Here is a 24,870-nt window from a genome sequence, read left to right as displayed (position 1 = left end):
TCCTCTAAGCTCTCACACACACAATACATCCAACATTAAGAATTGCATGTACTGTTCTATGCAGTATAATAAGTAGAATCCCATAATGACTGCACTATTGACATGAAATGTCCAAACCCTCAGTAGCCACTTTTTGCCAAAAGTATTGGCACTCCACCGGGTATTCTGGTGACGTCACTTGACACCACATGACGTCACGTGTAGCCCCGCCCCCAAAACAAGCGAAATCAAAAATTTACACAACATGGACATGTGACATATCAAAACATTCAGCACAATGAGGGGAACTGCCCCATGGGTATTCTGGTCACGTCACGTGACGTCACGTGTAGCCCCGCCCCAAAACAAGCGAAATCAAAAATTTGCACAACATGGACATGTGACATATCAAAACATTCAGCACAATGAGGGGAACTGCCCCACGGGCATTCTGGTCACGTCACGTGACGTCACGTGTAGCTCCGCCTCCAAAACAAGCAAAATCAAAAATTTACACAACATGGACATGTGACATATCAAAACACTCAGCCCAATGAGGGGAACTGCCCCATGGGTATTCTGGTCACGTCACGTGACGTCACGTGTAGCCCCGCCCCCAAAACAAGTGAAATCAAAAACATGCACGACATGGACATGTGACATATCAAAACACTCAGCACAATGAGGGAAACTGCCACACGGGTATTATAGTCACGTCACGTGACGTCACGTATAGCCCCACCCCCAAAACCAGCGAAATCAAAAATTTGCACAACATGGACATGTGACATATCAAAACACTCAGCAAATTGAGGGGAACTGCCCCACGGGTATTCTGGTCACGTCACGTGACGTCACGTGTAGCCCCGTCCCAAAAACAAGCGAAATCAAAAATTTGCACAACATGGACATGTGACATATCAAAACACTTAGCACAATGAGGGGAACTGCCCCACGGGTATTTTGGTCATGTCATGTGACGTCACGTGACATCACGTGACGACACGTGAAAATTAAAAATTTGCACAACATGGACATGTGACATATCAAAACACTCAGCACAATGAGGGGAACTGCCCCACAGGTATTATGGTCACGTCACGTGACGTCACGTGAGCCCCGCCCCCTAAACCAGCAAAATTAATAATATACACTACATGGACATGTGACATATCAAAACACTCAGCACAATGAGGGGAACTGCCCCATGGGTATTCTGGTCACGTCACGTGACGTCACATGTAGCCCCACCCCCAAAACAGGCGAAATCAAAAATTTGCACAACATGGACATGTGACATATCAAAACACTCAGCACATTGAGGGGAACTGCCCCACGGGTATTCTGGTTACGTCACGTGACCTCAGGTGATGTCACATGTAGCCCCGCCCCAAAAACAAGCAAAATTAAAAATTTGCACAAAATGGACATGTGACATATCAAAACACTCCGCACAATGAGGGGAACTGCCCCACGGGTATTCTGGTCACGTCACGTGACATCACGTGATGTCACATGTAGCCCCGCCCCAAAAACAAGCAAAATTAAAAATTTGCACAAAATGGACATGTGACATATCAAAACACTCAGCACAGTGAGGGGAACTGCCCCACGGGTATTATGGTCACGTCACGTGACGTCACGTGATGTCACATGTAGCCCCGCCCCAAAAACAAGTAAAATTAAAAATTTGCACAAAATGTACATGTGATATATCAGAACACTCAGCACAATGAGGGGAACTGCCCCAGGGTTATTATGGTCATGTCACGTGACGTCACGCGTAGCCCCGCCCCAAAACAAGCGAAATCAAACATTTGCATAACATGGACATGCGACATATCAAAACACTCAGCACATTGAGGGGAACTGCCCCACAGGTATTTTGTACACGTCACATGCTCATGTCCACTCACCTCCAAAAGTATTGGCACGCTAGCAGTCCAGTAGCTTTCACAATCTTTCTGTCCACTCGCCTCCAAAATGCACCGGCCTTTGCGAATACTTGCACCGTCAAAGCCAACATCAAAGTTTGTCGCGACGAACTTTACAAATCTAGTTATATTTAGTTCTTAATTACTTGGAACAAAACTACTGAAAGGATCAATAAACCTACATTTCTAGACTTATATTATATAAATAATTGCATATCATTTAATAAAATTAAACATAATAATAATAATAATAATAATAATAATCTATACCACTAGATGTCCGCATAACCTCATATAGGTATAACATACACAGTACAACATGTTACAATCATCATCAAAATTCACTGCAGCAGAAAATCAGAGTTAGCGCCAACATTTAGATGAAACAAAAATCAATGAACAATAACAACAATGATAAGCAACTAAACTGTCGTTTAAATATCGGCACATTAAATTATTTTTCAGTGCAGGATGGAGATAAAACCGATCATTAATAACACCACACTTAAACAGATTATACAGCTTTCATTAATAACAAAGCAAATACAGTTAAAGGGTCAAAAACCCAAAACAGGCAAAATCCAACAAATGGAAGTTCGAAGTTAATACACACTGTTTAGTGACGTCACGGGTCACTGAACCTGATCTCATAAAAGCAATAACTCGTGAACATGATCCACATCCCAGTGACTGAGACTGTGGGAGTGCTGATGGTTTGTGTGATCTTGAGTCTGTGGTGGTGTGGAACGAGAGCTGTGACGGTATGTGCTGTGGAAAAATATGTCTAGTATTTATGGATAAAAAAAAAAAGATTAGTAATGTTGTTCTGTCATTAGACTAAATTATAAATGTCGAGGAAGCGTAGAACATATTTCAGCTGAGTTGAAACCATGAAAGAATCACAAAAAAATAAAAAATTTAAAAAAAAATCACATAGGTGATTTTAATTCTGGTTCAGATAAATGCTACAGAGAAATATATTTAAATGTGAGACTCGAAGAGTTAAAGGAATCTGTTGTGTACATTATTTAAGGCAATTTAAAATAACTGGCAGTGAGAAGGTTAAGAGAACGCGAGACACAAATGAGAAAAAAAAAGTGAAAGGTACAGATGTTCTAAAGGACTGTGTGTGTGTGTGTGTGTGTGTGTGTGTGTGTGTGTGTGTGTGTGTGTGTGTGTGTGTGTGTGTGTGTGTGTGTGTGTGTGTGATATTGGTTTAGCCTTTTTTTATTCTGATACCATGTAATTTTGTTATTCTTTACTCACGAAGTAGAGTTTTCTGTTATTAACAGTCACTTACAACCATGTTAATTGTTGTATGTCTGATAAACCATTTACTTTTCTATTCTGTATAATGGGGTTATTTAATACTAGGTATATTAAGATGGTCTAATAAATATTTTGATAGCCAGAGAGATTTACAAGGCTTTTAGGGACAATATGTAACTTCCTGCAACGTGAAAATTGTAGGTTTGTTTTTTATTGTGCTGTAATGCCTGTATGCAGAAGGGGTGATTTTGCTTAGTCATGGGGCAGTTTTAGCTTATTGGCAGCGTCGCTGAGCTATAAATCAGGAACAACATGCGTCGCTTCCCGGAACGGGATGCGAGTGCTTGAGACGAGACGGCGATTTGTTTGGAGAGCACTTTTGCCTTGACCCTACGAGTTTTTCTGCAATGTCGTTTTATTACTGTTACATAAATTGGGAATAGACATTGAAGAAGGTAGGTCAAATGCTTTGTTCATTTCTCTTTAACTGCGTTAAGTGATGTATGCATTCTGGAGCCGCTGGTCGAACTGAGTACATCCCTACTGTAACTCAATCTCTTTCTCAGCTGTGAGAACCGGACGCAGTTGCTGGATCGCTGTTTTTTTGTACTGGCCTTTTTTTTGCCGTAAAAGATTCCGTTGGCTTTTCATAAAACGTTAATCCCTTCAATTGGTGGGTATTTATGAACACATGCATTAGAATGGTAGAGTAAATCTAACACAGTAACAGTCTCGCTTTGTTTATAGGTGATGTGACGGCCCGTAAATATTCCACTATGCGTCTTGTTTCCAATTTCATCTTTTTGTTTACTTTCCTTTTTTGGCTGTTTTATATCGTTTCGTCTGCTCTTTTCAGTTGTATTAATATTTTTGCTTCTGAAGTTTGAAGTATTTCATTTGCAATTTTAATCATATCTTTGTGACTTTTCTTTAGTTAGCTTTGGTTTTTCTTCAATGCATTCGATTTTGTATTGCTTCTGGGGTTTGAATTGTCTTTGTTTTTAATTTTGATTTTTGTGATTTTCTTATTCGATTTGCTTTCTCTTCAATTGCATTAGATTTTGTTTTTGACTTCTAATTTGTTTATAAAGTATATTCTTCTTTTTTCCCCTTCTTTTACACTTAATTGCATTTTGTTGAAATTGTGATTTGTTTCAAGCAACTATTTATTGGTTGAAAAAAATGTAATTTGTTGATTTACGTTTTTTTTGTTCTTTGAGTTGAACGACCCAGTCTCCAACGTGACTGTAATTGATGCAGGTCATCTTAGTCTTGGTAGGGCCTGAGCACTAAGGGCAGAGGACTGGTTTTCTAGGGTGGTGGTATTAGTGTGCAGTGACCACCTCACTGTGTGTGTGTGTGTGTGTGTGTGTGTGTGTGTGTGTGTGTGTGTGTGTGTGTGTGTGTGTGTGTGTGTGTGTGTGTGTGCGTGTGTGTGTGTGTGTGTACACAGTGAAGTGCAGTGATTCACCTACAAGGGGCGTGGTCTGATTATCCGCTTTTTTTTAAACTGGTAAGCTTTGGTCCCTGCCCCTCAACTTCTAAAACAAAGAGAGCTGTAGGTGTCGTTTGGCTGAAAAAATGTTTATTTATTTATTTTAAAATTGCTTTCAATGAAGATGGCAATAAAGATACTTTTGTGCTATTACCTACTGTATGTCTCTGACTCTAATTAGTGACACGAACCTGTGTATGCCAGTTGTAGGTGTTCCATTCTAATTCTTTGAGTGAAATTCCCAAAGTGGCGTAGTCGGAGTAAAACTGATATCTTGTTACTTTCCTCATCTGTATTTGGAGTAATAATTGTTTTTGCCCTTAAAACCCCCACCACACCTAAATCAGTCAGTATCTGAGTAATCTTAATGTGACATCATTTTGTTTTCAAATATAAAATGATAAGGGGATGGCTATGGGTGTGGGATGTGTGTGTTTCTGAGAAAACTTTAAAAACATATATACAATGGATGATATAAGTGCAGCTTATAACATCCAAGTGAAAGCTTTAACAGCAACAGGTCCAAAAAATAGAATGACTGACCTGGATAAGGGATCGCCCCCTTGTGTTAGTATTTTATTGAATTACCTTTGGTTTTAATTACAACCTTTAGTCTGTCGGGATACGTTTCTACCATTTTGCACATCTGGTCTTCTCAATTCTTGGCCAATTATTTTCTTCTTTACAGAACTGCTCAAGTTCAGTTGAATTTGATCTTGACCATTGGTACACTGCAGTCTTCGGGCATTTCAAAGTTTTATAGTATATTTTAATACAGTATATATTTATTTTTTCTGTCCTGTTGCTGTTATATCTGTCACTTGGATGTCATAAGTTACACTGAGTAAATATTTTACAAAAGTGCTATTGATACTATCTAACCTTGCCTTTGTGCTATAGCATCCAATTACTTTGAATTTTGTGTTTACATCTTTGTGGCAACAGAGGAAATGTGGGAACTGAGCGAAAGTACAAGTGATGGCCAAGCTGTAAAATTGCAAACTGCACATTTAATTCTGCAAGCGTACATGCTAATTTAAATAGCTTTATTTTATCTGAACATGAAACATGTTGATAAATATGATCCAATAGTAAAAGACCAATGACAGATGATTCATTTTAAATAATTGGTTTCATGTTTGAATATATTATATTATAGTATTTTTTTTGCAATGGGGAAGATAATATGATGGCTTAAGTGAAAAGATTGCAAGAGAAAATACGGAAATAAAGAGGATGGGACAAACAAAAGTTTCATAGTGATTTAACCTTTAATTTACACATTTTTAAAGTAAAATTTACTAAGAAAAATATTTTGATTGCTTCCTTACATCATTTATTTTTGAATATTCAGAAATATTCATCTCATCCAGGAACAATTAGCTAAATAAAAGTTGCTCAAATGAACGTATTAAGCAGTTTGCTTAAATTAAAAAAAAAGATTCAGTAGACAATTAAATTTGCATTTTATTTCAAAAAGCACCTACAGCTTTTCATGTACATCTTTACATGTTAAAAATAACTTACACATTTCCATGATGCAAGCATAAGTACATTATTTATAGTATTTGTAACAAACTAATGTTTGGCTGAAGTTTTTTTATTTCATTGTTTCATGGCATAATCACGAAGTTAGCTTCAAGTGGGGTAAAAATACACAGGCATTAAAAAAATTACCATTCACCTCTTTTAGGTCCACAACATTTTTTTAGGTAGCTTGTTATTCTTTCAGTATCGTCTTAATTTGCACCTGCTTTTCCTACAGCTTTGTTCTTTTTAAAGTTTGAGCTGGTGTTGACTGTCAAAACTCAGCATCCTTGAACATGGCTTCTGTACGAGAACAAGGGAGTCCGCTTCAGCTGGGAATGCTGTACGACTGCAGAAATGATTCAATAGTACCAGGTATAATTATTAAATTATTTCGACTATTTGTTTTATTGAACACACACATGCTGATTAGGATAGATTTTTACTTTGGTCATCTATTATTTCTATAAACTCATACATATACTGTACATTAGAGCATATATATATATATATATATATATATATATATATATATATATATATATATATATATATATATATATATACCAGAACAAAGTACATAATCACACTCTAAGCATCATTTTCTATAACCAGATTTTTGATGATCTAATCTATTATTATTTTGCTAACAGGAATAAAACTCTTTGGGATCAGCAACATCTGCAGCATAACACAAATGTTAGCTTACAACATAACACAGAGTTCACAGTTGCAACTTCAGACACAATTCAGGAAAAATCTAAAGAACTGAAAGTTGATGGTGAACTGAAACTGAGTCTTTTAAGCGGGATTGTCAATGTTAGTGGTGCAGCCAGATATTTCAGTGATACTAAAAAGTCATTTATACAACAAAGGTTGTATAACACATCAACACATCTGGCACAAGGACAAATCAATCACCAAGAGCTGTTTGATCCTGATATAGCAACACATGTAGTTGTAGCAGTTTTTTATGGAGCAGATGCCTACTTTGTGTTTGATACAGAGATGAATTTGTCTGATGAGACAAAAGATGTACAGGGAGATGTAAAAATTGCTGCTGACAAGCTAAAGATCCTTTGTTATGCTGGGGCACAGGTAGAGTTAAAATGGGATGAACATGAAAAGGCTGCAGTAAAACAAATGAACTGTACATTTTATGGTGATTTCAAGTTGTCCTCAAATCCAACAACTTTTGACGGTGCTGTGAAGGTTTATAATGATCCTCCAAAGATGCTTGGAGAAAATGGAGAACATGCAGTTCCACTTAGAGTTTGGCTTTATCCTCTATATAAACTGGACTCAAGAGCAGCCAAATTTTAAAGAAACATCTCTACAGATCTAATTAGAGCTGTGGAATCTGTAATTGAGGATTTAAATGCAACATCAATGAAATGTGGTGACCTGATGGAAGACACAGTGGCAAAAACATTTGGTACATTTCACAATCGATTTCAGGACTTTCAGAAATTCTGCACTGAGTATAAACAAGACTTCATGAACAAACTACAGTCCATCCTGCCAGAAATCCGAGGAGGTAAAACATATAAAAGACCTTAAATGAACTTCTAGAAGCCCACGAGAAGTCTCCTTTTAGAAGCCGTGATGTCCTGCAGTGGATAACAATAAAAGAAGAAAAATCTAACCAAATAAAAGCACTGCTAAAGCAGCTCAAGGAACTTGGAGCAGAAGTGGATGCTGGCAGAGACAAATGTCTGTTAGACTTGAATGTGGAGAAATTATTTTCTTACACTTTTACCTGTCTTCAGCACCCAGAGCCTCTCCTGACCCAACAAGAGATCTACATGAAACCTTCAACAGTAAAAAAAAATCCCATTGAAAATACACTCAGTCTAGATCTTCAGGAAAAATCATGGACCCTTGAGGATCTCAAGTGCATGAAGAATAATTTGAAGATTTTTAAGGAGTTAATCATTTTAAATAAAAGTAACAAAAACACAAGGTTTATTGTTGAGAGTGTGCCTCAAACACCAGATAAACCCGGCTCCTGTGTTCTAATATATGAAAATGGATGCAGTGACGTTACCTGTTTTGCTCCTCCATCAAAACCAAAACCTCCAACTGTTGAAGACATCACAGATAACAGCATAAAGCTAAAGATGAGCTCTTTGTGTGCTGCTACACTGAAGATGCAACTACTTCACAAAATGACACAAGAGAATAGCTGGAAATCTCAGACTGTGACTGATGAGAGTGTTACACTGACAAATCTTAATGCAGGCACTGATTATGAAATAAAATGTGCAGCAGTAGGAAAAATTGACTACAAGGTTGAAAGTGATGTACAGTAACTAACAACTACTACATGCTCTGTGATAAAAAGTCATGGAGCTGAAAGTCACCAGGTGCCTGTTAAGTATACACATTTTAAGAAAAATTGTTAAATAAAGAAGCTCCCTGGTTGAGACGATTAATAGAGTAAAGTTTTGTCCTTTCGCCATATAAAAACCCTGAATTTTGGATTTACATTAAGCATTACATTTTGGCTTCTACAGAGTTCTTAAGAAGTTGTACAATATTGTGCGAGAATGCATAATGATATTTGTGCCTACAAATAACATTATACATTTTTTTTAGTGAATTTTGTTTATTGGCGAATGTGTATCAGAATATTATTAAAATGTAGGAATTTATAAAAACTGTAGACACTATTAGATCTAAGTTGTCCACGTCATCTGTTAAAAACTGAATCATTAAGAATATAATTTATCTTAAATAAATAATAATAGAAAATTTAAAAAATGTTTTTCCTGTTTGTTTACAGATTTAAAGTTTAAGCTGATTTTATCTGGAAAAACACTGAATTCCCACGAGGACTTCATAACTCGTCTTAACCAAAGAGTTCACCTGAAGGAGGTGAATACAGAGGATGAGTGTGATTTCATTCTGTTTTTCTGTCCAATTGTGTCACGACCTGGAACTGACATTGAAGCAGCAATGAAAAGTGTACACCATATTTCAGGTAATTACAAAACATTCTCTAAAATATTGCATTGTGTATGCTGGATTACTTTTGCATATAGTGAATAAGTTGTGTGGATTTTTTTTACAGACACCAAACCTGTAGTCCTGGTGGTGCTCCATCACACATTTAATACAGAGTGTGTTGTTCCAGACAGCATCAAATGTGTAAACAGAAAGAATATGATCGCAGTCGACTGTCTGTTCTATGAAGATACAGGATTACTGCAGTGTGTGAAGAATAATGAATCACTGGAAAAAACTTCACAATATCTGGTATTTTTATTTAATTTAAGCTTGGAAACAAAAAGACTGAGTAGTATTTTTTTACTAAAAAAAACTACATTTCCGGATTTACATAAGATTTTAATAACATTACATATAATAATAATAATAATAATAATAATAATAATAATAATAATAATAATAATAATAATGTGTTTCCTTACACAAACACTTTATTAATCTGTCAGCAGAGCTGCTCTAAAGTGTGTATAATTTACCCGAACTATGTAATTATTTGTAAATTTACGTCTTCTGCTTTTTGGAGAGTGCAGTGAAAGAAATGGAAACCAGTACAAATAAATTGGACACACTGGGACAGGAGCTGCAGGACAAGCAGAGACAACTACAGGACACAATGATCATAGTGGAGCAACAGAAATCTGAGTTAGCAGAAAAAAACCAACAGCTTGAAGAGAAAGACAGACGTCTGACAGAAAATACACAAACACTTCAGCAGAAAGACAAGACACTGGAAGGGGAGACAGAGCTCAAACAGACAAGAGCTGAACTGGACAAAACAATTAAGGTGTTACAAGACAGTCATCGACACGTGGAGGAGAAAAACACACAACTAGAGAATCTGAACAAACTGCTGAAGGAGAAAGAAACACAGCAGAAATATGAGGTAACAGAAAAAAAACAACTTCAAGAGAAAGACAGACTTCTAACTGAGAGAGAGACACAGCTAATGAGAAGAGACAAACAGCTTAAGGAGAAAGACAGACTTCTGACAGAAAATACAGAAACATTTCAGAAGAAGGACAAGACACTAGAAGAGAAGGAGAAACAGCACAGTGAAGTAAGAGAAGAATTGAGAAAATCAAATATTACGTTAGAAAAGAATCAGACACAATTAAAGGACAAAGAGAGACAAGTGGTGAGTGTGGTGAAAGAACTGGAAACCAGTACAAATAAACTGGACACACTGGGACAAGAGCTGCAGGACAAGCAGAGGCAACTACAGGACATGATGATCGTAGTGGAGCAACAGAAATCCGAGTTAGCAGAAATAAAACAACAGCTTAAAGAGAAAGAGAGTCTTCTAACTGAGAGAGAGACACAGCTAATGGGAAGAGACAAAGAGCTTCTGAAGAAGGACAAGACACTGGAAGAGAAGGAGAAACAGCTCAAACAGACAAGAGCTGAACTGGACAAAACAATTAAGGTGTTAAAAGTCAGCCAGAGACAGGGCACACAATTAAAACAGGTAAAAAATTAACTGGAAGAAAACAGAAGTTAGAAGGGAACTAGACACAAATGTAACCTAATGTCCTTTACTATTTTTACAGGAGAAAAAAGAAAAAGAAGAAGAAGACGAAGAAGAAGAAGAAGAAGAAGAAGAAGAAGAAGAAGAAGAAGAAGAAGAAGAAGAAGATGCAAACACAGGTGAGTGTGATTGATTGCTTTATTGATTAAATCTATCAGTCTGTCTCTATGTCTGTTTGGCTATTAGTGTGTCTCGCATACGTTTATGCTTTTTTAAAGGGAATGGAAAATTCCATAAGACAAAACATTATCTGGACTTAGACAGGAAATCAGAGGAAATGGAACACCAACAGGTAGAGGCAATCAAAAGCAAGGGAATGAAAACATAGACTTGAAAAACAATGAACATCTCACCAAGCAAAAAGGCACCATATCTAAAGCTACAAATAGTAAATTAGAGAAAAATAGATCTTCATATGAGGGACATCAGCAGCCGGTTTTGGATTATACACAGATACAGGAATCACAACTAGAAGTGGAGGAAGAGAGATTAAAAACGTGGAGAAGAATAAAGAATTAATTTTGGAAAAATCAGATGATTCAAGGCATGGAGCTGTACAGAGTTATTCAAACAATCTTCATGAAGCAGATAAAATGTTACTGAAAACCAAGAGTCTGGCATGGAATAGTCTAATCCAACTGAGCCTGAGACACAGGAAGAGGAATGTGATAATCAACATGGGTATAAAGACAGACCTCAGTTAGGCAAAACAAACACAGAAGTATAGGAGACTTCCATCCATTCCATCCAACCAGGCTTGTAGCTCATGATTATGGATCTGATTCCTGTCCTGAATATTCTCCCCCATGAGTTCCTCTGGGTAATCCGGTTTGCAAGCATTGTAGGCTGATTGGCATCTCAAAATTGGTATGATTATGTTCCTAATAATAATAATTCCTATTTTTGTTTACAGAAAAGATGAAAGACATATTTTTAGGAAATAAGGTTTTTGTTCTTGTCACTGGAAATACATTAAATGTTCATAAGAGATTCATGGAACATCTTAAACAACAAAAACCAGATCTGCAGGAGGTGAAAAATGTAGCTGAGTGCGATTACGTTCTGGTTTTCTGTCCTATTGCGTCACGAGCTGGAACCGACATTAAAGCGGCATTGAAAAAGCTTCAGGATATTGCAGGTATTAACATATATAAAGCATAAATAAAATAATCAGTGACATGGTGGTGTGATGCACTATGGTATAAATCACTCCACTGAATACAATGTTTTCTTTAGGTTCCAAACCTGCTGTTCTAGTGGTGCTCCATCACACGTTTGATAAAGATTGTGTTGTACCAGACAGCAGCAGAGCTGTAAAAAGGAAGAATTCACTCACAGTAGACTGTCTGTTCCATGAAGATCAAGGATTATTTCAGTGTACAAGAAATGCTGAATCACTGGGGAAAATTCTAAGCATTATAAAACCTGAGGTAGATGTTAAATTACTTTTACTTTTAAATTACTTATTATTTGAACAATATTTACTTTATGTTTCTAATATACAAAGAACCCATGAAATGATTATTCATGAAATGTTTTCCCCCCTAAATGCTTACAGCATTTATAATGAACAATGTTTACTTTTCTATATTACTAAGAAATGTACCAAAAGTACCATAAAAAATTTGAATTTGTCTTGCGCTTGTTTATTTGGTGGTAGTCATAGCTACATTTTACAACATTCTGTCCACGTGTGCAATCATTGACAAGTTATAATGGAAAAATATACAGTTTAGCTAGTGGGAGAATGTGAGAATCTCTGAAATCTGCACAGTGATCATGTGCACAATGTATTTTGTGTGTTCACCTTTAAAAGCATTGAAATCTCAGTGTGGGAAATTCAAAGCATTGAGTCATTTGGAAACGTGAAGTTTTAAAGCATGCTTGTTACTGATAAGCTCTGTAAATACAGTACTTTATATTGGTTGCATATTGAGATAAAACTCTGTGTGTATATATTTATATGTATGTCACGTGCTTACTTTTTTTTAGCAAACAGATAACATGAAGATTGGACAGTCCAGTAGAGAATCTGACAAAGCTTCTGAAAGTCAAAATGCCCCTCAGAATATCGGGAATGGTGACGTGCAAAATGAACAAAAAGCCTCTGGTAAGAGTTCAAAACTAATGTCTTCTTCATGTGTTTTACAGATTTTATTTGTTTTTATATGCTGCTTTCTATGAGGAAATTATTTAAACCAACATATACATGTACAAAAGAAATGAAAGGAAATAATGATTATTATGTTGAACCATGATAACAGACTTTCTGCTGTACAAATGTTTGTCTCCAAGGCAGTATAATGTACAGGAAACAAAATTTCACAGACAGACTGAATTGGAACTGGTTTATAGTTAGAAAAAGTGGTAAGAAGATACAGCATGTATTTATTATATAAAAACATGTATAATACATATGATTCTTGTATTCATGACAAAAAATACCACAGATATAAAAACATAGACAATGAATAAAGGTGAGTTTACAGATAGACATAGATTCCATGGTAAAGTTAGGTACGTACAGTATATACAGGCTTGTAGCTAAGGGTTATTGATTTGTTCCTGTCCTGCATCTCAAAATTGTCTTTTACAGTATGTGTGTATGATTGTGTCCTGCCATGGGTTGTGCCCCAAGTCCCCCGGGATAAGTTCCTAGCTCTCTATGTAGGAAAAGAGCTACACAAAATGGATGGAGAGAATCATATTTCCTTTCAGAAATGAAAGTAAAACTAAAATCACACTTGTATGTATACATTTCTCACACTGTTGTGCTGAAATAAAATGTCGACTACGAACCTTCTCACCCAACATCAGTGACCTCACTTGTTCTCGTGTGGCTCAATAAGAATGTCCCACAGCCACAATCCAAAATCTAATAGGAAGCAAACAAGTGGAAGCTTTTATAGCAGAGAAGTGGACTTGGGTGTGAGGGTCAGGTCATCAAATTCTTTTGGCAATATATAGTGTTGTAAAGTCAGAGTTTCACCATGTGATGGTTTTTTCAGGACACTACACATACATTATAAGAAAAACAATGTAGGACTTACTTTGATAAAGACTATTTGGTTTTCCAGATGGAACACTCGCTGCCAGTGCAGATGACATGGAAGTAGAACCAGGTAATATATCAAAGGGGTAACATTGACATGTGATACTCAAAAATATGAGTAGTGGTTTATATCTTAATAATTATTACTAATGGCTAATTCCTATTTTTGTTTACAGAAAAGATGACAGACATCTTTTTAGGAAATAAGGTTTTTGTTCTTGTCACTGGAAATACATTAAATGTTGATAAGAAATTCATGGAACATCTTAAACAACAAAAACCAGATCTGCAGGAGGTGAAAAATGTAGCTGAGTGCGATTACGTTCTGGTTTTCTGTCCTATTGCGTCACGAGCTGGAACCGACATTGAAGCGGCATTGAAAAAGCTTCAGGATCTTGCAGGTATTAACATATATAAAGCATAAATAAAATAATCAGTGACATGGTGGTGTGATGCACTATGGTATAAATCACTCCACTGAATACAATGTTTTCTTTAGGTTCCAAACCTGCTGTTCTAGTGGTGCTCCATCACACGTTTGATAAAGATTATGTTGTACCAGACAGCAGCAGAGCTGTAAAAAGGAAGAATTCACTCACAGTAGACTGTCTGTTCCATGAAGATCAAGGATTACTTCAGTGTACAAAAAATGCTGAATCACTGGCAAAAATCCTAAGCATTATAAAACCCAAGGTAGTTGTTAAATTACTACTTTGAACATTATTTACTTTATGCCTCCAACATACAGTACAAAAACCCAATTTATTTTTCCCCACAATTGCTTACAGCACTTATAATGAACAATGTTTACTTTTCCATTTTCTTAAGAATATGAAATAGTTCTTAGTAGATATAGTCATAGCTACATTTTACAACATTCTATCCACGTGTGCAATCATTGACAAGTTATGATGCAAAAATATACGGTTTAGCTAGTGGGAGAATGTGAGAATCTCTGAAATCTGTACAATGAACATGTGCACAATGTATTTTGTGTGTTCACATTTAAAAGCATTGAAATCTCAGTGAGGGAAATTCAAAGCATTGAGTGTTTTGGAAAAGTTAAGTTTTACAGCATGCGTTACTGATATGTTGTGGGGTTTTTTTTAGGAGTCATGTGGGACTTATTTGTACTACTTAAATCCTTTTAATTGGTTTTCTCATGGCAGTAAGGTAAATATTTTTGACTTTCATATTGTACTAATACAATATATTGAAATATTAACGAAACTAGATGGCACTAAATGGAGGAAAATTAAAGATACTAATTATCATTCTGAAAACATACAGACTTAAACATTATCCATAAGTCATTGTATTTGGCAACAATGTAAAACTTTTGCAGTTGATTGACAATAGTAATAATAATAATCACAAGATAATGTGACAGTGCAAAAGCATTTTCTTGGCTCTGTGCTTTAAATTTAAATTTTAGACAATAACTAATCTGCCACATTTTTGTAGGACCAAAGCCAGCATGAAAAAGGGACAGAAAAGAAACAAGATCAAGAAAAAAATGAGAAAGGTATGCAGTGGTTTTCCCATGATATTTATTTATTTATTTATTTATTTATTTATTTATTTATTATATTTTGTGCAGTTACAATACAACTTTATTTAAATGTATAGAATTCTGTTTGACTGGTCAGGTGACCTATACATGTTTAATCCAAAATTTAAAAGCATGACAAAAGGGTTAATCTATAATGTCATTAACATTCGTCTGAAGTGTTAATATAGAGATCATATTCATAATTCTGTGATTTATTTTATAAATCTATGCTGAAGTTAATAAAAACATTATTAATGTCCATGAATGTAAATTTGTAGTTTAAGATGTCCATACCGGCAACTATTATGAAGCCCCCAATCCCCATGTTTTGGTATTAGGGAGAAATGACGCTTGGAAAAGTCCATCAAAAAACATTGTCCCTGCGGGAGAGAAGATGAACCAGGCTGATGCATCTTCAGCTGATTTCACTGCAAACCAGGAGAATGAGAGCATGGAGGTGGAGGTGGCTGGGAGAAAGGCGACTGTTGTGGAGACCCCTGACTTTTTCTCAGCTGAACCTGCTCAGGAGAACATTTATAATGAATTATAACCACGTGTGCAATCATTTAAGTTATGATGCAAAAATATACGGTTTAGCTAGTGGGAGAATGTGAGAATCTCTGAAATCTGTACAATGAAAAAGTGCACAATGTATTTTGTGTGTTCATCTTTAAAAGCATCGAAATCTCAGTGAGGGAAATTCAAAGCATTGAGTGTTTTGAAAAAGTGAAGTTTTACAGCATGCGTTACTGATATGTTGTGTTTTTTCTTTTTGGAGTCATGCGGACTTATTTGTATTACTTAAATCCTTCGAATTGGTTTTCTCATGGCAGTGAGGTAAAACGCTTTGCTTTGATATTGTACTAATACAATATACTGAAATATTAGCACAACTAGATGGCACTAAAGGGAAGATAAGTAAAGATACTATTTACCATTCTGAAAACATACTGATTTAAACTTCATTCTTAAGTCATTGTATTAGGCAACGATGTAAAATTTTGCAGTTGATTGACAATAGTAATCAAGTAATACAGTAGGTTCTCTGGCTTAAATTTTAATTTAGCTTTTAGACAATAACCAGTCTGCCATATTTTCTGTACTGTAGGTCCAAAGCCAAAGTAATGATCCAAAAACAAATGAGATAGGTAAGCAGTGGTTTTTCCATGTTTCCTATGTTCCATGAAGAAGATGTCCATAATTTTTTTTATATTTTGTGCAGTTACAATCCAACTTTATTTAAATATATAGAATTCTGTTTGACTAGTCAGGTGACCTAAACAAGTTTAATCCAAAATTTAATATCATGAAAAAGGGTTAATCTATAATGTTAATAACATTCATCTGAAGTGTTAATAGAGAGTTCATATTCATAATTCTGTGATGTATTTTCTAAATCTATGCTTAAGTTAATACAAAAATTATTAAGGTACATGAATGTAATTTTCTAGTTTAAGAAGTCCCTACCTGCAACTATTAGCCTGCAACAAGCCTCCAAATCCTCATTACACTGCATGCAATTTCTTGAAAACTCTTTATTTTACAGATTCTGTTCAGAGGAATTTGTTATTAGGTAGAAATGCTTGTAAAACTTCATCAAAAAACATCATCCTAGGGAGAGACGAGATGAACCAGACTGATGAACCTATAGCTGATTTCACTGTCATCCACAAGACTGAGAGCATGAAGGAGGAGGTGGCTGGGAGAAAGGTGACTGTTGTGGAGACCCCTGACTTTTTCTCAGCTGAACTCTCTCAGGAGAAAATAAGAAAGGATGTCCAAGAAGCTATCAATTTGTCTAAGCCCGGACCCCATGCCTTGATCCTGATAATACCTGTAAAGCTTTCAGAAGACAACAAAGTTATTGTAGAGGATTTAAAAGTTACTTTTTTAAAGATGGAAGAGATCTTTGTAGAGAGGTTCTGGAAACACACCATGATCATATTCAGTGTTAGTAATGAACCTCTGAAGATGAAGATTGAGGAGTTTATCCAATCAGGAGACCAGGAGGTCCAGACACTTGTACAGAAATGTGAGTACGAGTGTGACTTTCTCATGACAAAGGACAACAAAGTTGGTCCTCAGGACTTAGAGTATCTGCTGGAGAAGATAGATAACAGGGAAGGTGGAAACGTAAAGGACTTCTACAGTAGTGAGGTTTATCTGAAGACACTAGCTTCGATTGGAGGGATTGAGAAAAAGATCAACAATGAACTAGAGAATCTTGATGATCCAGTGAATGAACTGATGAGAAACAAAGAACAGAACAAAGAAGAAACAAAGAGAAATGGAAAGGTAGAGCAAGAAGAGTCAGAGCAAAGTCCAAAAGAGGGGAAAATTGTTGAAGGACTAAATGACAACATGGTGATACAGAAAGTGAATGAAGAGTGCATGGAGACAGAGAGAAAGTCTGAAATATAGACTTTCCTGTCTGGAATCTGGAGAGATTTTTTGAATTCTAGCATGAAGATGCAAGAAGAGATTGAAGGAAAGAATAGACAGATCAAGGAAGATGATAAAATCCATTGAGAATTGCTTGACAGTTTTCTATTTCCGTACAAATCTAAATATTCAGGAATGTAAATCCTCTTTTTCCTCCTTTTTCCTATTCCAATTAATTGTATTCTTGGTTTGCAATGCTAAATAGTAATAATAACAAATAGATTGCAGTGTTATATGTAGTAGATAATGAGTAATCATTGTATTTTACTGTCACTGTCAGACGTTTTAGCTTTGCCTTGCACTAAAGCTCTATAAATTAGAGAATGCTACCAGTTCAGCACTGAATACATTACATGATATTTCTCTTGTGATAAGTCACTCTGTATCTCATTATATACCGCTTATAAACGCTTATAAACACCTTCATTTGTCTATTGTGATGTAAAATCATTACATATACACACATATATATATATATATATATATATATATATATATATATATATATATATATATATATATATATATATATGTATGAATTCTGTTTCCAAACGTTGTCTCCCAGTCCATCTCGTACTCTCCAAAGCTCTTGCCTTTGCAATATACTAAAGTATGTATCGGATATTGAATAAGTTTAAAATAAACAGAAACTGTAGAAAAAAAGACATTCGTAAAAGTGTTACTTTTGGATGTTTTATAAATTTGCAGTTATGATGATAAAAGTTTCATGTGCCAAAACTTACAAGAACGAGTGATTATTACACCTTATTCCACAGCACTGAATATTCATCATTTCTTTCACTGGGCAGCTTGTTTTAATATGTTATTTCTATAGAAGCTATTTTATAGATTGTACCACAGATGTCCTACATAATACAAGTCTAATGTTATAGTGTTATTTAACACAGAATAGTGTACAGAATAGTGGGGAGTATAAAACTATTCCACATTCTGGGTTTTATTTCTTTTGAAACGATTCCCAATTACACTTCAGGTAAAAAAAAAATTACAGTGTTGAACCATCACAATTTTTTTCACATTAAAGGCAAAGAAATGATGGTTAGTATATTTTACAAAAATTTTGTAAAGCTTTATAAAAAAAAAAACTCTAGAAATTAAATTTGTATATTTGGATACACTATTTATAATATTCACAAATATTAATTAATAATTATAGCATTATTGTGTGTTTAATAACCATCATATTTCTCAATTCATCATTCAAAATATATAATAAATATTCTTACAAGTTTTTAGTTTTTCAAAAAGGTAGTAATAAAATAAACATTGCTAGTTGAACATATTTGATCTGGGTGTTCAGAAATCTAAGCTCAGGCTCTGTAGTCTGTGGTAGACTTAGGTTTAAGGTTTAAGGTGTTGGCCTGCTGAGCTCAAATCCCTGGTCCACCAAGCTGCCATTACTGGTCCTTAACCTTCTGGTGTATAAAAATAAGCTAAAATGTAAGTTACTCTGAATAAGAGCTTCTTCCAAATGCTGTATGACATCATCAAGCCAAATTAGTTTGAAATCTATTTTAATTTAAATTTATTTTCAATTTTAAATACTAAAGCAAACTGAGATCAGATTCATGATTTGTATTAGCCTATCATATGAACAGTTGTTAAACAGTCGAATCCTCGACTTATTCAAAGTGAATCTGAAAGTATTGTGTTCCAGCACAGACATTGGGTAAAACAGTGGAGGTAGGTGCTTTTTGCAGCTATGTGCATTCATACATGAAATATATGTGTGGTAGAAATATATTGTTGATATATTTATTCGATATAAGTTATATCGTATTATATGTGATCATATTACCATATATTACTATGTTTATATTATATATATATATAAAATCATCAGCAGCTAAAAAGTTTTTAATTCCAAGTTATGTCAATGGCTCTGACACGATTTTAATTTCGTTCGTATAGAAACTATAAACTTAGACAACAAATAGGTTTATATATAGTTACCAGGCAGCAGTTGCGCTTCAGTCAGTCATGTGACTAGATATAACATGGCGTCCAAAGGGAAGAAAGTGTTTCTGATTCCCCCTAGTAGCTGCCAGCGGTACAGTTTTTTAACCTTTTTAATTTTTTAGAGAATTTTAAAGGACCTACATAATAACCTGTTTTATATGAAGAATTGCTATGCTAAATAAAGGGTTGTGGAAGAATTTATTGACAGATTTGGACACGATAGTAAAATAGATGTAGGACAGCCACTTGTTATTCTGCTGTGAACTGTAGTCACGTGCTCTCAGTGTCAACAATAAATAAATTCAATTTATTTCAATTAATTTTTTTTTTTTTAAAAATAACTGAATATATGTCCTTAGTGAGCACACGAAGTCTGCAAGGAAGATGGGATAAAAGGTTTAAAATGACCATGTTTTGATTCATGTTTTGATTCATGTCTTGTGTCCCCTCGTGTCATTTCCTGTTTCCCCTGCAATATAGACTTATTAGAATTTAGACTAATTGCATAATTTAACTCAACATAAATCTAACCAGGCAGTTAAAGTAAATGATTGGGACATGATCACACTGATAAATTAGATAAATGATTCATTTGCTTCTTTCAGACAGGTAACATGGCTGAAAAACATGATGATCACCATGACCGATCTCAGATTTATCAGAACAAAGGTACAACAGAACAAAGTGACTACGATCCATGATATTTTAAATTCAAAGACTAAAATCATTGCTTTACACCAATAATCTAAAGCGCATGCTTTCAGTTAATACATGATGTATTATTTATACTGGTGATAATAGAAACAATATCTCTTTATTCACAGGAATGCCAGCTGGTGTATTGTCAGGGAACAAGTACTTCGTTATTCAAACTGGAGTAACATTGAATTCTCATGTAAACTTTATAGCTCAGCTCAAAAAGAAAATCCCCTCATTGCAGAAGGTGAATAAAGTGGAAGAGTGTGATTTCATTCTGGTTTTCTGCCCTGTTGTTTCACGAGCTGGAACTGACATTGAAAGTGCAGAGAAAAAGCTTGATGCTACTTCAGGTAATTAACGATCTTTATAAAATAATGTGTTGGATCAACGTATAATTTTACTGTATATAATGTGGAAATGTATGGATTGTTTGTATATATGTTTTTCAAAGCCACAAAACCTGCTGTTCTGGTGGTGCTTCATCACACGTTTGATCCAGAGTGTGTTGTACCAGACAGCTGTAGAGCTGTAACAAGAGCGAATATGGTAACAGTTGACTGTCTGTTCCATGAAGATCAGGGATTACTGAACTGCTATAAAAATACCAAAGCAATCGACCACATTCAAATGCAGATAAAACCAAAGGTATATAATATTTTTATTCATTCCAAAAAATTTCATACATTTGAATTCATCTTTACTCTATCTTTGTATATTTGAATTCATTTGTCAAAGTTTAGTCGTTTAGTCAAAGTTAAAAAAAACACAAAGTACTAAAAAAATGTCCAACAGTGCTAAAAGCTACAGTGTTTCACCAGAAAAATCAAGAAAGGATAGTATGTATTTTACACAGACTGATTATTATTTCTGCATAATAATATATTAATCCTTACTGCACTGAGTCATTTTAAGAGCTCAAATGCTGCATGAAAACTTTTCTGTTTTTCATGGTGGGTTTATATCATTTCTTAGAACAATTCTGCTTTCAGAGTATATTTACTTTGTTTATTTAATTAGGCTTAAAAACTAACCTTGGGCAAAGAAGGTAAATTCAGTTCAATTAAATTCAGTTTGAAATAGTGCTTTAAACAATGGGCATATTCTGATTTTTAGGATATACCATTTAGGAAAAGAGAGAGAAAAGGTGAACAAAGTTCTAGCACAAAGGTGAGTACGGAAACACTTAAGTCACAAAAAACATGGATGCATTTGATTCATTTCTTCTATTTGTTCATTTCCTTTCATTTTCCTTCTAAATTTGTTTATATAGTATGCAGTCTTACACCATTTAATTGTTTTTATTTATTTCAAATGCCTATAAGACATGGTGTATTAATAAAGACCATTCATTCAAATTCTTTACTATATCAACAGCTATCTGGAACCCAAAAAGAACAGGATGCATCTGAAATTGATGCTGGTAAGTGTAATGATGTAAAAATACTAAAACAGTCAAATAAAGCAACATACAATACCAGCTTAGCAAAAGTACAAGGCATATACTGTATGTTCTCTCATCTTTATAAATGATTTACACTTTATTCATTCCTGTATGTTCACAAATGTTCAAACGTGTTCAGTTATATGTTTTTTTTAACAGTAGGTAAAATATGTGAGAAAATAAAAGAACTGGAAGATTTTAAAAAGGAAATATTGGGAAAAGAATCACTTCAATTATGTACAAATAATGGTAAGTGTATGGTTTTACTACAGAATGTATTTTTAAAATGTAAATTAGTGTGTGCTACATGAGAATCTTTTTTGTGGTCCTGATGCTTAGCTATGAAACATTATATTCTAAGTTCTTCTACTTCTGTTTGAGTAAAAATACATAACCTTTCCCCCCCCCCAGAGTTAATTATCACAACAGAACTGAAGTTGGTGCTGTTTGGGGGAGATGAATCTACTAATACTGCAGCAAAAAACATGATCATTGGCAAAGTCGAAATAAGTAATGCAGCGGCATCTACAGCTTCAGTCACCCAACAGGGTGAGAGCACACAGGTTATAGCTGGGATAAAGGTAATGGAGGTGGACCTCGATTCTCCTGAACTTTTTCTAGAGGAATTGAGCGAGACTTTGGAACCACGAGCCTTTCTCCTAGTAATACCTTTAAAGTACTTAGAAGACAAAGTGCGTAGTGAAGATAAAACACAAATGACACTCAGGAAGAGGGAGGAGATTTTTGGAATGAGATATCAGAGATACACCATGATCCTTTTCACTGTTTCTGATGAGCTGCAGAAGAAGAAGATTGAGGAGTTTATCCAGTCAAAAGACCAGAGACTAGAGAAGGTCCTAGAGAAATGTGGGAACAGGTATTACTGTCTTAACATTAAGGAGAATGGAGATGGTACTCAAGTCTCAGAGCTGCTGAAGAACATCGAGGAGATGGTGGAAGGGAATAGAAATGGATCTGAGAAATATCAGATTATTAGTAATATGAAGGAAAGACATACCTGGATTAGGAAAATGCAAAGTCGAATTCATAATGCTCTAGAAAAGTGTGTGCAGTTTGATAAGGAGTTTGAAAGTGACCTAAAATCTGTACAGGTAAGAGAGAGTAGTGAGAAAAGCAAAACAGTTACCCACATGAGAAGTGAAAATAAGGTAAAAATAGAGATTGCGGAGCAAATGAAGATTATGTTTAATACACATCCGACAGAAAACAGGCAGTTTATTAAGGCCATTTTGCCAGGAAACCAGCAACCTATATGGCTTTCACTGCCAGATGAAGAGACCGAAACTGAAAAGTACAAAAAGCTTCAGCAACTTGACAAAAAGTTGTCAGAAATAATGGGAAAGCCATATATTGATAAATGATTTGTGAAGATGAAATTGGGTGAAGAAACTGGGCAAGAGCTGTCGTGAAGGAGAGATCATGAATATCCAATATCCAATATATGTGAATGAAAAGAAAATAATCAAATAATCACTAAATATATGTGGAAATAATATAAAAAAAAAATCTACCATCCATTAATAAATCAGTATGTTTTTCACAATGTAACCTGCATGACTAATAAATGGTTGATTTTCGATATCACCATATTGGGGGTCCTTTTGTGTCTAGTTATTAAGATTCTTCTTCCATTACATTTATATGTACATCAGTCCAGAGCGATGTACAGAAGAGTTTTTTTTTTTGTGCGAGACACAGGGAAAGTGGGTCAACTTTTGGTCAATAGAATGTCACTGTTGGTATTTGAATTTTCTTTATTTTGGTCCTTAGTTAAAGATAAAGCAATCAGTGTTGCTTGTTGATTTTTGTATTGTCATAAATGTTACAATTATTTCAGTATTGTCATCATCCACCAGGTGGCGCCACAGTCCACAGTCTGAATGTATACACGGCCGTTATTACCACGCATAGAAATATGCTTAAAAGGGCCTATTCACATAAATTACAATAAAATTCAGCAAACGGTGGTATGTTTGTTTATCCAGCTTATTAACATATAGACTGTGTGCTTAACCTCTAACATAAAAGGAGACCTAATCGAAAAGAAAAAAAAACAACAAATGAATAACCTTGGGAAAGCAGATAACAACATCCTGAAGACTTGTGCAAATTAATCTAAATTGTTTTGGCTTCTACAACTATAATTAAAGCTGAGCTCATCTGCTACTCTGACCCATTACCTTTGCAGGGCTCTCAAGTTTTGAAGACAGACACATCGACGATGCAATACACTTTAATTTATTTATTGCTAATAAAATTATTAAGCCTATTTGGAGAGAGATGTGTAATGTGACAAAATGTCAGTCATCCTGTGATAATGAAAATATGGCTAGACCAGTGGTTCTCAAACTTTTTCGGCGTTTGGCCCCTTGTATACAGTGCATCCCTACTTGCCCCCCCCCCCCCCCAAAAGAAAATTTATGACATAAAACATTCCAAAACTTAATATTTGAATTAAACAAAGCATATTAAATTATACAATGTAGTGCTGTTGGTTAGTAGCCTTATTTTTCTGAGATTTAATTACACAGAATTTATGATAAATTCATTATAAAACGTCATAAAACCGGGGCCCCCTGGTACCATCTCAGGGCCCCCAGTTTGAGAACCACTGGCCTAGACTACTTGAGATCATGACTTACTCTGTGCTCAAAGTGATGCTCTCAGCTCCAGTGGTTTTCTCTGTGGGTGAATGAGGATGATGCTGAACAATTCCAGGATATGCTTTTTTTAATTGGTTGTTCCATTAAATCGTACCCAGATAGTACTATTTTCTGATTGGCTATTGTGTAGCCTCTTTTTTTGATTGGCTGACAAGTGGCATGCTCGACTAAGAACTCCAGGAGAGACGCGCTTGATTCCTGCCCGGTTCCATAGAGACAGAGGTGCGGACAGATACATTATGGGCGCTGCGGCATATTAAATATATGATAAATAGTCTGTTT

At 35.1% G+C, this 24,870-nt stretch overlaps 3 protein-coding genes and 1 long non-coding RNA gene across 9 annotated transcripts; 3 read left to right on the top strand and 1 right to left on the bottom strand.

The window, feature by feature from the left end:
• Positions 1–2,586: 2,586 nt before the first annotated feature.
• LOC113641477 (myosin heavy chain, fast skeletal muscle-like) lies at positions 2,587–17,459 on the top strand. Of its 5 annotated transcripts, XM_047809369.1 has the most exons (16): positions 3,138–3,637; positions 3,749–3,855; positions 6,443–6,579; positions 8,990–9,187; positions 9,278–9,462; positions 9,737–10,678; positions 10,761–10,857; positions 11,652–11,876; positions 11,975–12,168; positions 12,731–12,848; positions 13,816–13,860; positions 13,967–14,191; positions 14,290–14,483; positions 14,901–14,963; positions 15,255–15,315; positions 15,681–17,459. In XM_047809369.1, exons 3-16 carry the CDS (start codon positions 6,501–6,503, stop codon positions 15,890–15,892), a joined length of 2,838 nt encoding a protein of 945 aa, XP_047665325.1. In that variant the 5' UTR covers positions 3,138–3,637; positions 3,749–3,855; positions 6,443–6,500; the 3' UTR covers positions 15,893–17,459. The 5 variants fall into 5 exon arrangements, with proteins under 5 accessions (XP_047665324.1, XP_047665325.1, XP_047665326.1 ...); XM_047809368.1 differs by lacking the exons at positions 3,138–3,637; positions 3,749–3,855 and adding an exon at positions 2,587–2,674; XM_047809367.1 differs by lacking the exon at positions 3,749–3,855 and having other exon boundaries at positions 3,139–3,637.
• Positions 15,319–16,945, bottom strand: LOC125140324. The gene is made up of 2 exons (XR_007139625.1): positions 16,810–16,945; positions 15,319–15,860 (listed from the first exon to the last, which is right to left on the bottom strand). It is a non-coding gene; the product is annotated as an uncharacterized LOC125140324 (long non-coding RNA).
• On the top strand, positions 16,969–18,210 carry LOC125138373 (GTPase IMAP family member 6-like). Its single transcript, XM_047809449.1, has one exon. The coding sequence runs from the start codon at positions 16,969–16,971 to the stop codon at positions 17,761–17,763; it is 795 nt and encodes a 264-aa protein (XP_047665405.1). The 3' UTR covers positions 17,764–18,210.
• Positions 18,211–19,298: 1,088 nt separating this feature from the next.
• Positions 19,299–23,514, top strand: LOC113640196. Of its 2 annotated transcripts, none has more exons than XM_047809420.1 (8): positions 19,299–19,488; positions 20,370–20,433; positions 20,589–20,813; positions 20,915–21,108; positions 21,577–21,630; positions 21,838–21,883; positions 22,064–22,153; positions 22,316–23,514. In XM_047809420.1, exons 2-8 carry the CDS (start codon positions 20,379–20,381, stop codon positions 23,284–23,286), a joined length of 1,635 nt encoding a protein of 544 aa, XP_047665376.1. In that variant the 5' UTR covers positions 19,299–19,488; positions 20,370–20,378; the 3' UTR covers positions 23,287–23,514. The 2 variants fall into 2 exon arrangements, with proteins under 2 accessions (XP_047665376.1, XP_047665377.1); XM_047809421.1 differs by lacking the exon at positions 19,299–19,488 and adding an exon at positions 19,799–19,855.
• The last annotated feature ends 1,356 nt before the right edge of the window (positions 23,515–24,870 follow it).

The sequence above is a fragment of the Tachysurus fulvidraco genome, chromosome 26 (assembly GCF_022655615.1).
Source record: "Tachysurus fulvidraco isolate hzauxx_2018 chromosome 26, HZAU_PFXX_2.0, whole genome shotgun sequence".
In the NCBI taxonomy this organism is placed as follows: Eukaryota; Metazoa; Chordata; class Actinopteri; order Siluriformes; family Bagridae; genus Tachysurus; species Tachysurus fulvidraco.
This window is presented reverse-complemented; position numbering and strand designations above follow the sequence as displayed.

Excerpts from the sequence above, each read along its gene's own strand:
- LOC113641477 (XM_047809368.1), top strand. The coding sequence starts at position 6,501 with ATGGCTTCTGTACGAGAACAAGGGAGTCCGCTTCAGCTGGGAATGCTG. Across the intron at positions 11,877-11,974 it reads AAAGCTTCAGGATATTGCAG|GTTCCAAACCTGCTGTTCTA; the intron begins GTATTAACATAT and ends TGTTTTCTTTAG. Across the intron at positions 13,861-13,966 it reads TGACATGGAAGTAGAACCAG|AAAAGATGACAGACATCTTT; the intron begins GTAATATATCAA and ends TTTTGTTTACAG.
- LOC125138373 (XM_047809449.1), top strand. The coding sequence starts at position 16,969 with ATGAACCAGACTGATGAACCTATAGCTGATTTCACTGTCATCCACAAG.
- LOC113640196 (XM_047809420.1), top strand. The coding sequence starts at position 20,379 with ATGGCTGAAAAACATGATGATCACCATGACCGATCTCAGATTTATCAG. Across the intron at positions 20,814-20,914 it reads AAAGCTTGATGCTACTTCAG|CCACAAAACCTGCTGTTCTG; the intron begins GTAATTAACGAT and ends TGTTTTTCAAAG. Across the intron at positions 21,109-21,576 it reads AAATGCAGATAAAACCAAAG|GATATACCATTTAGGAAAAG; the intron begins GTATATAATATT and ends TCTGATTTTTAG.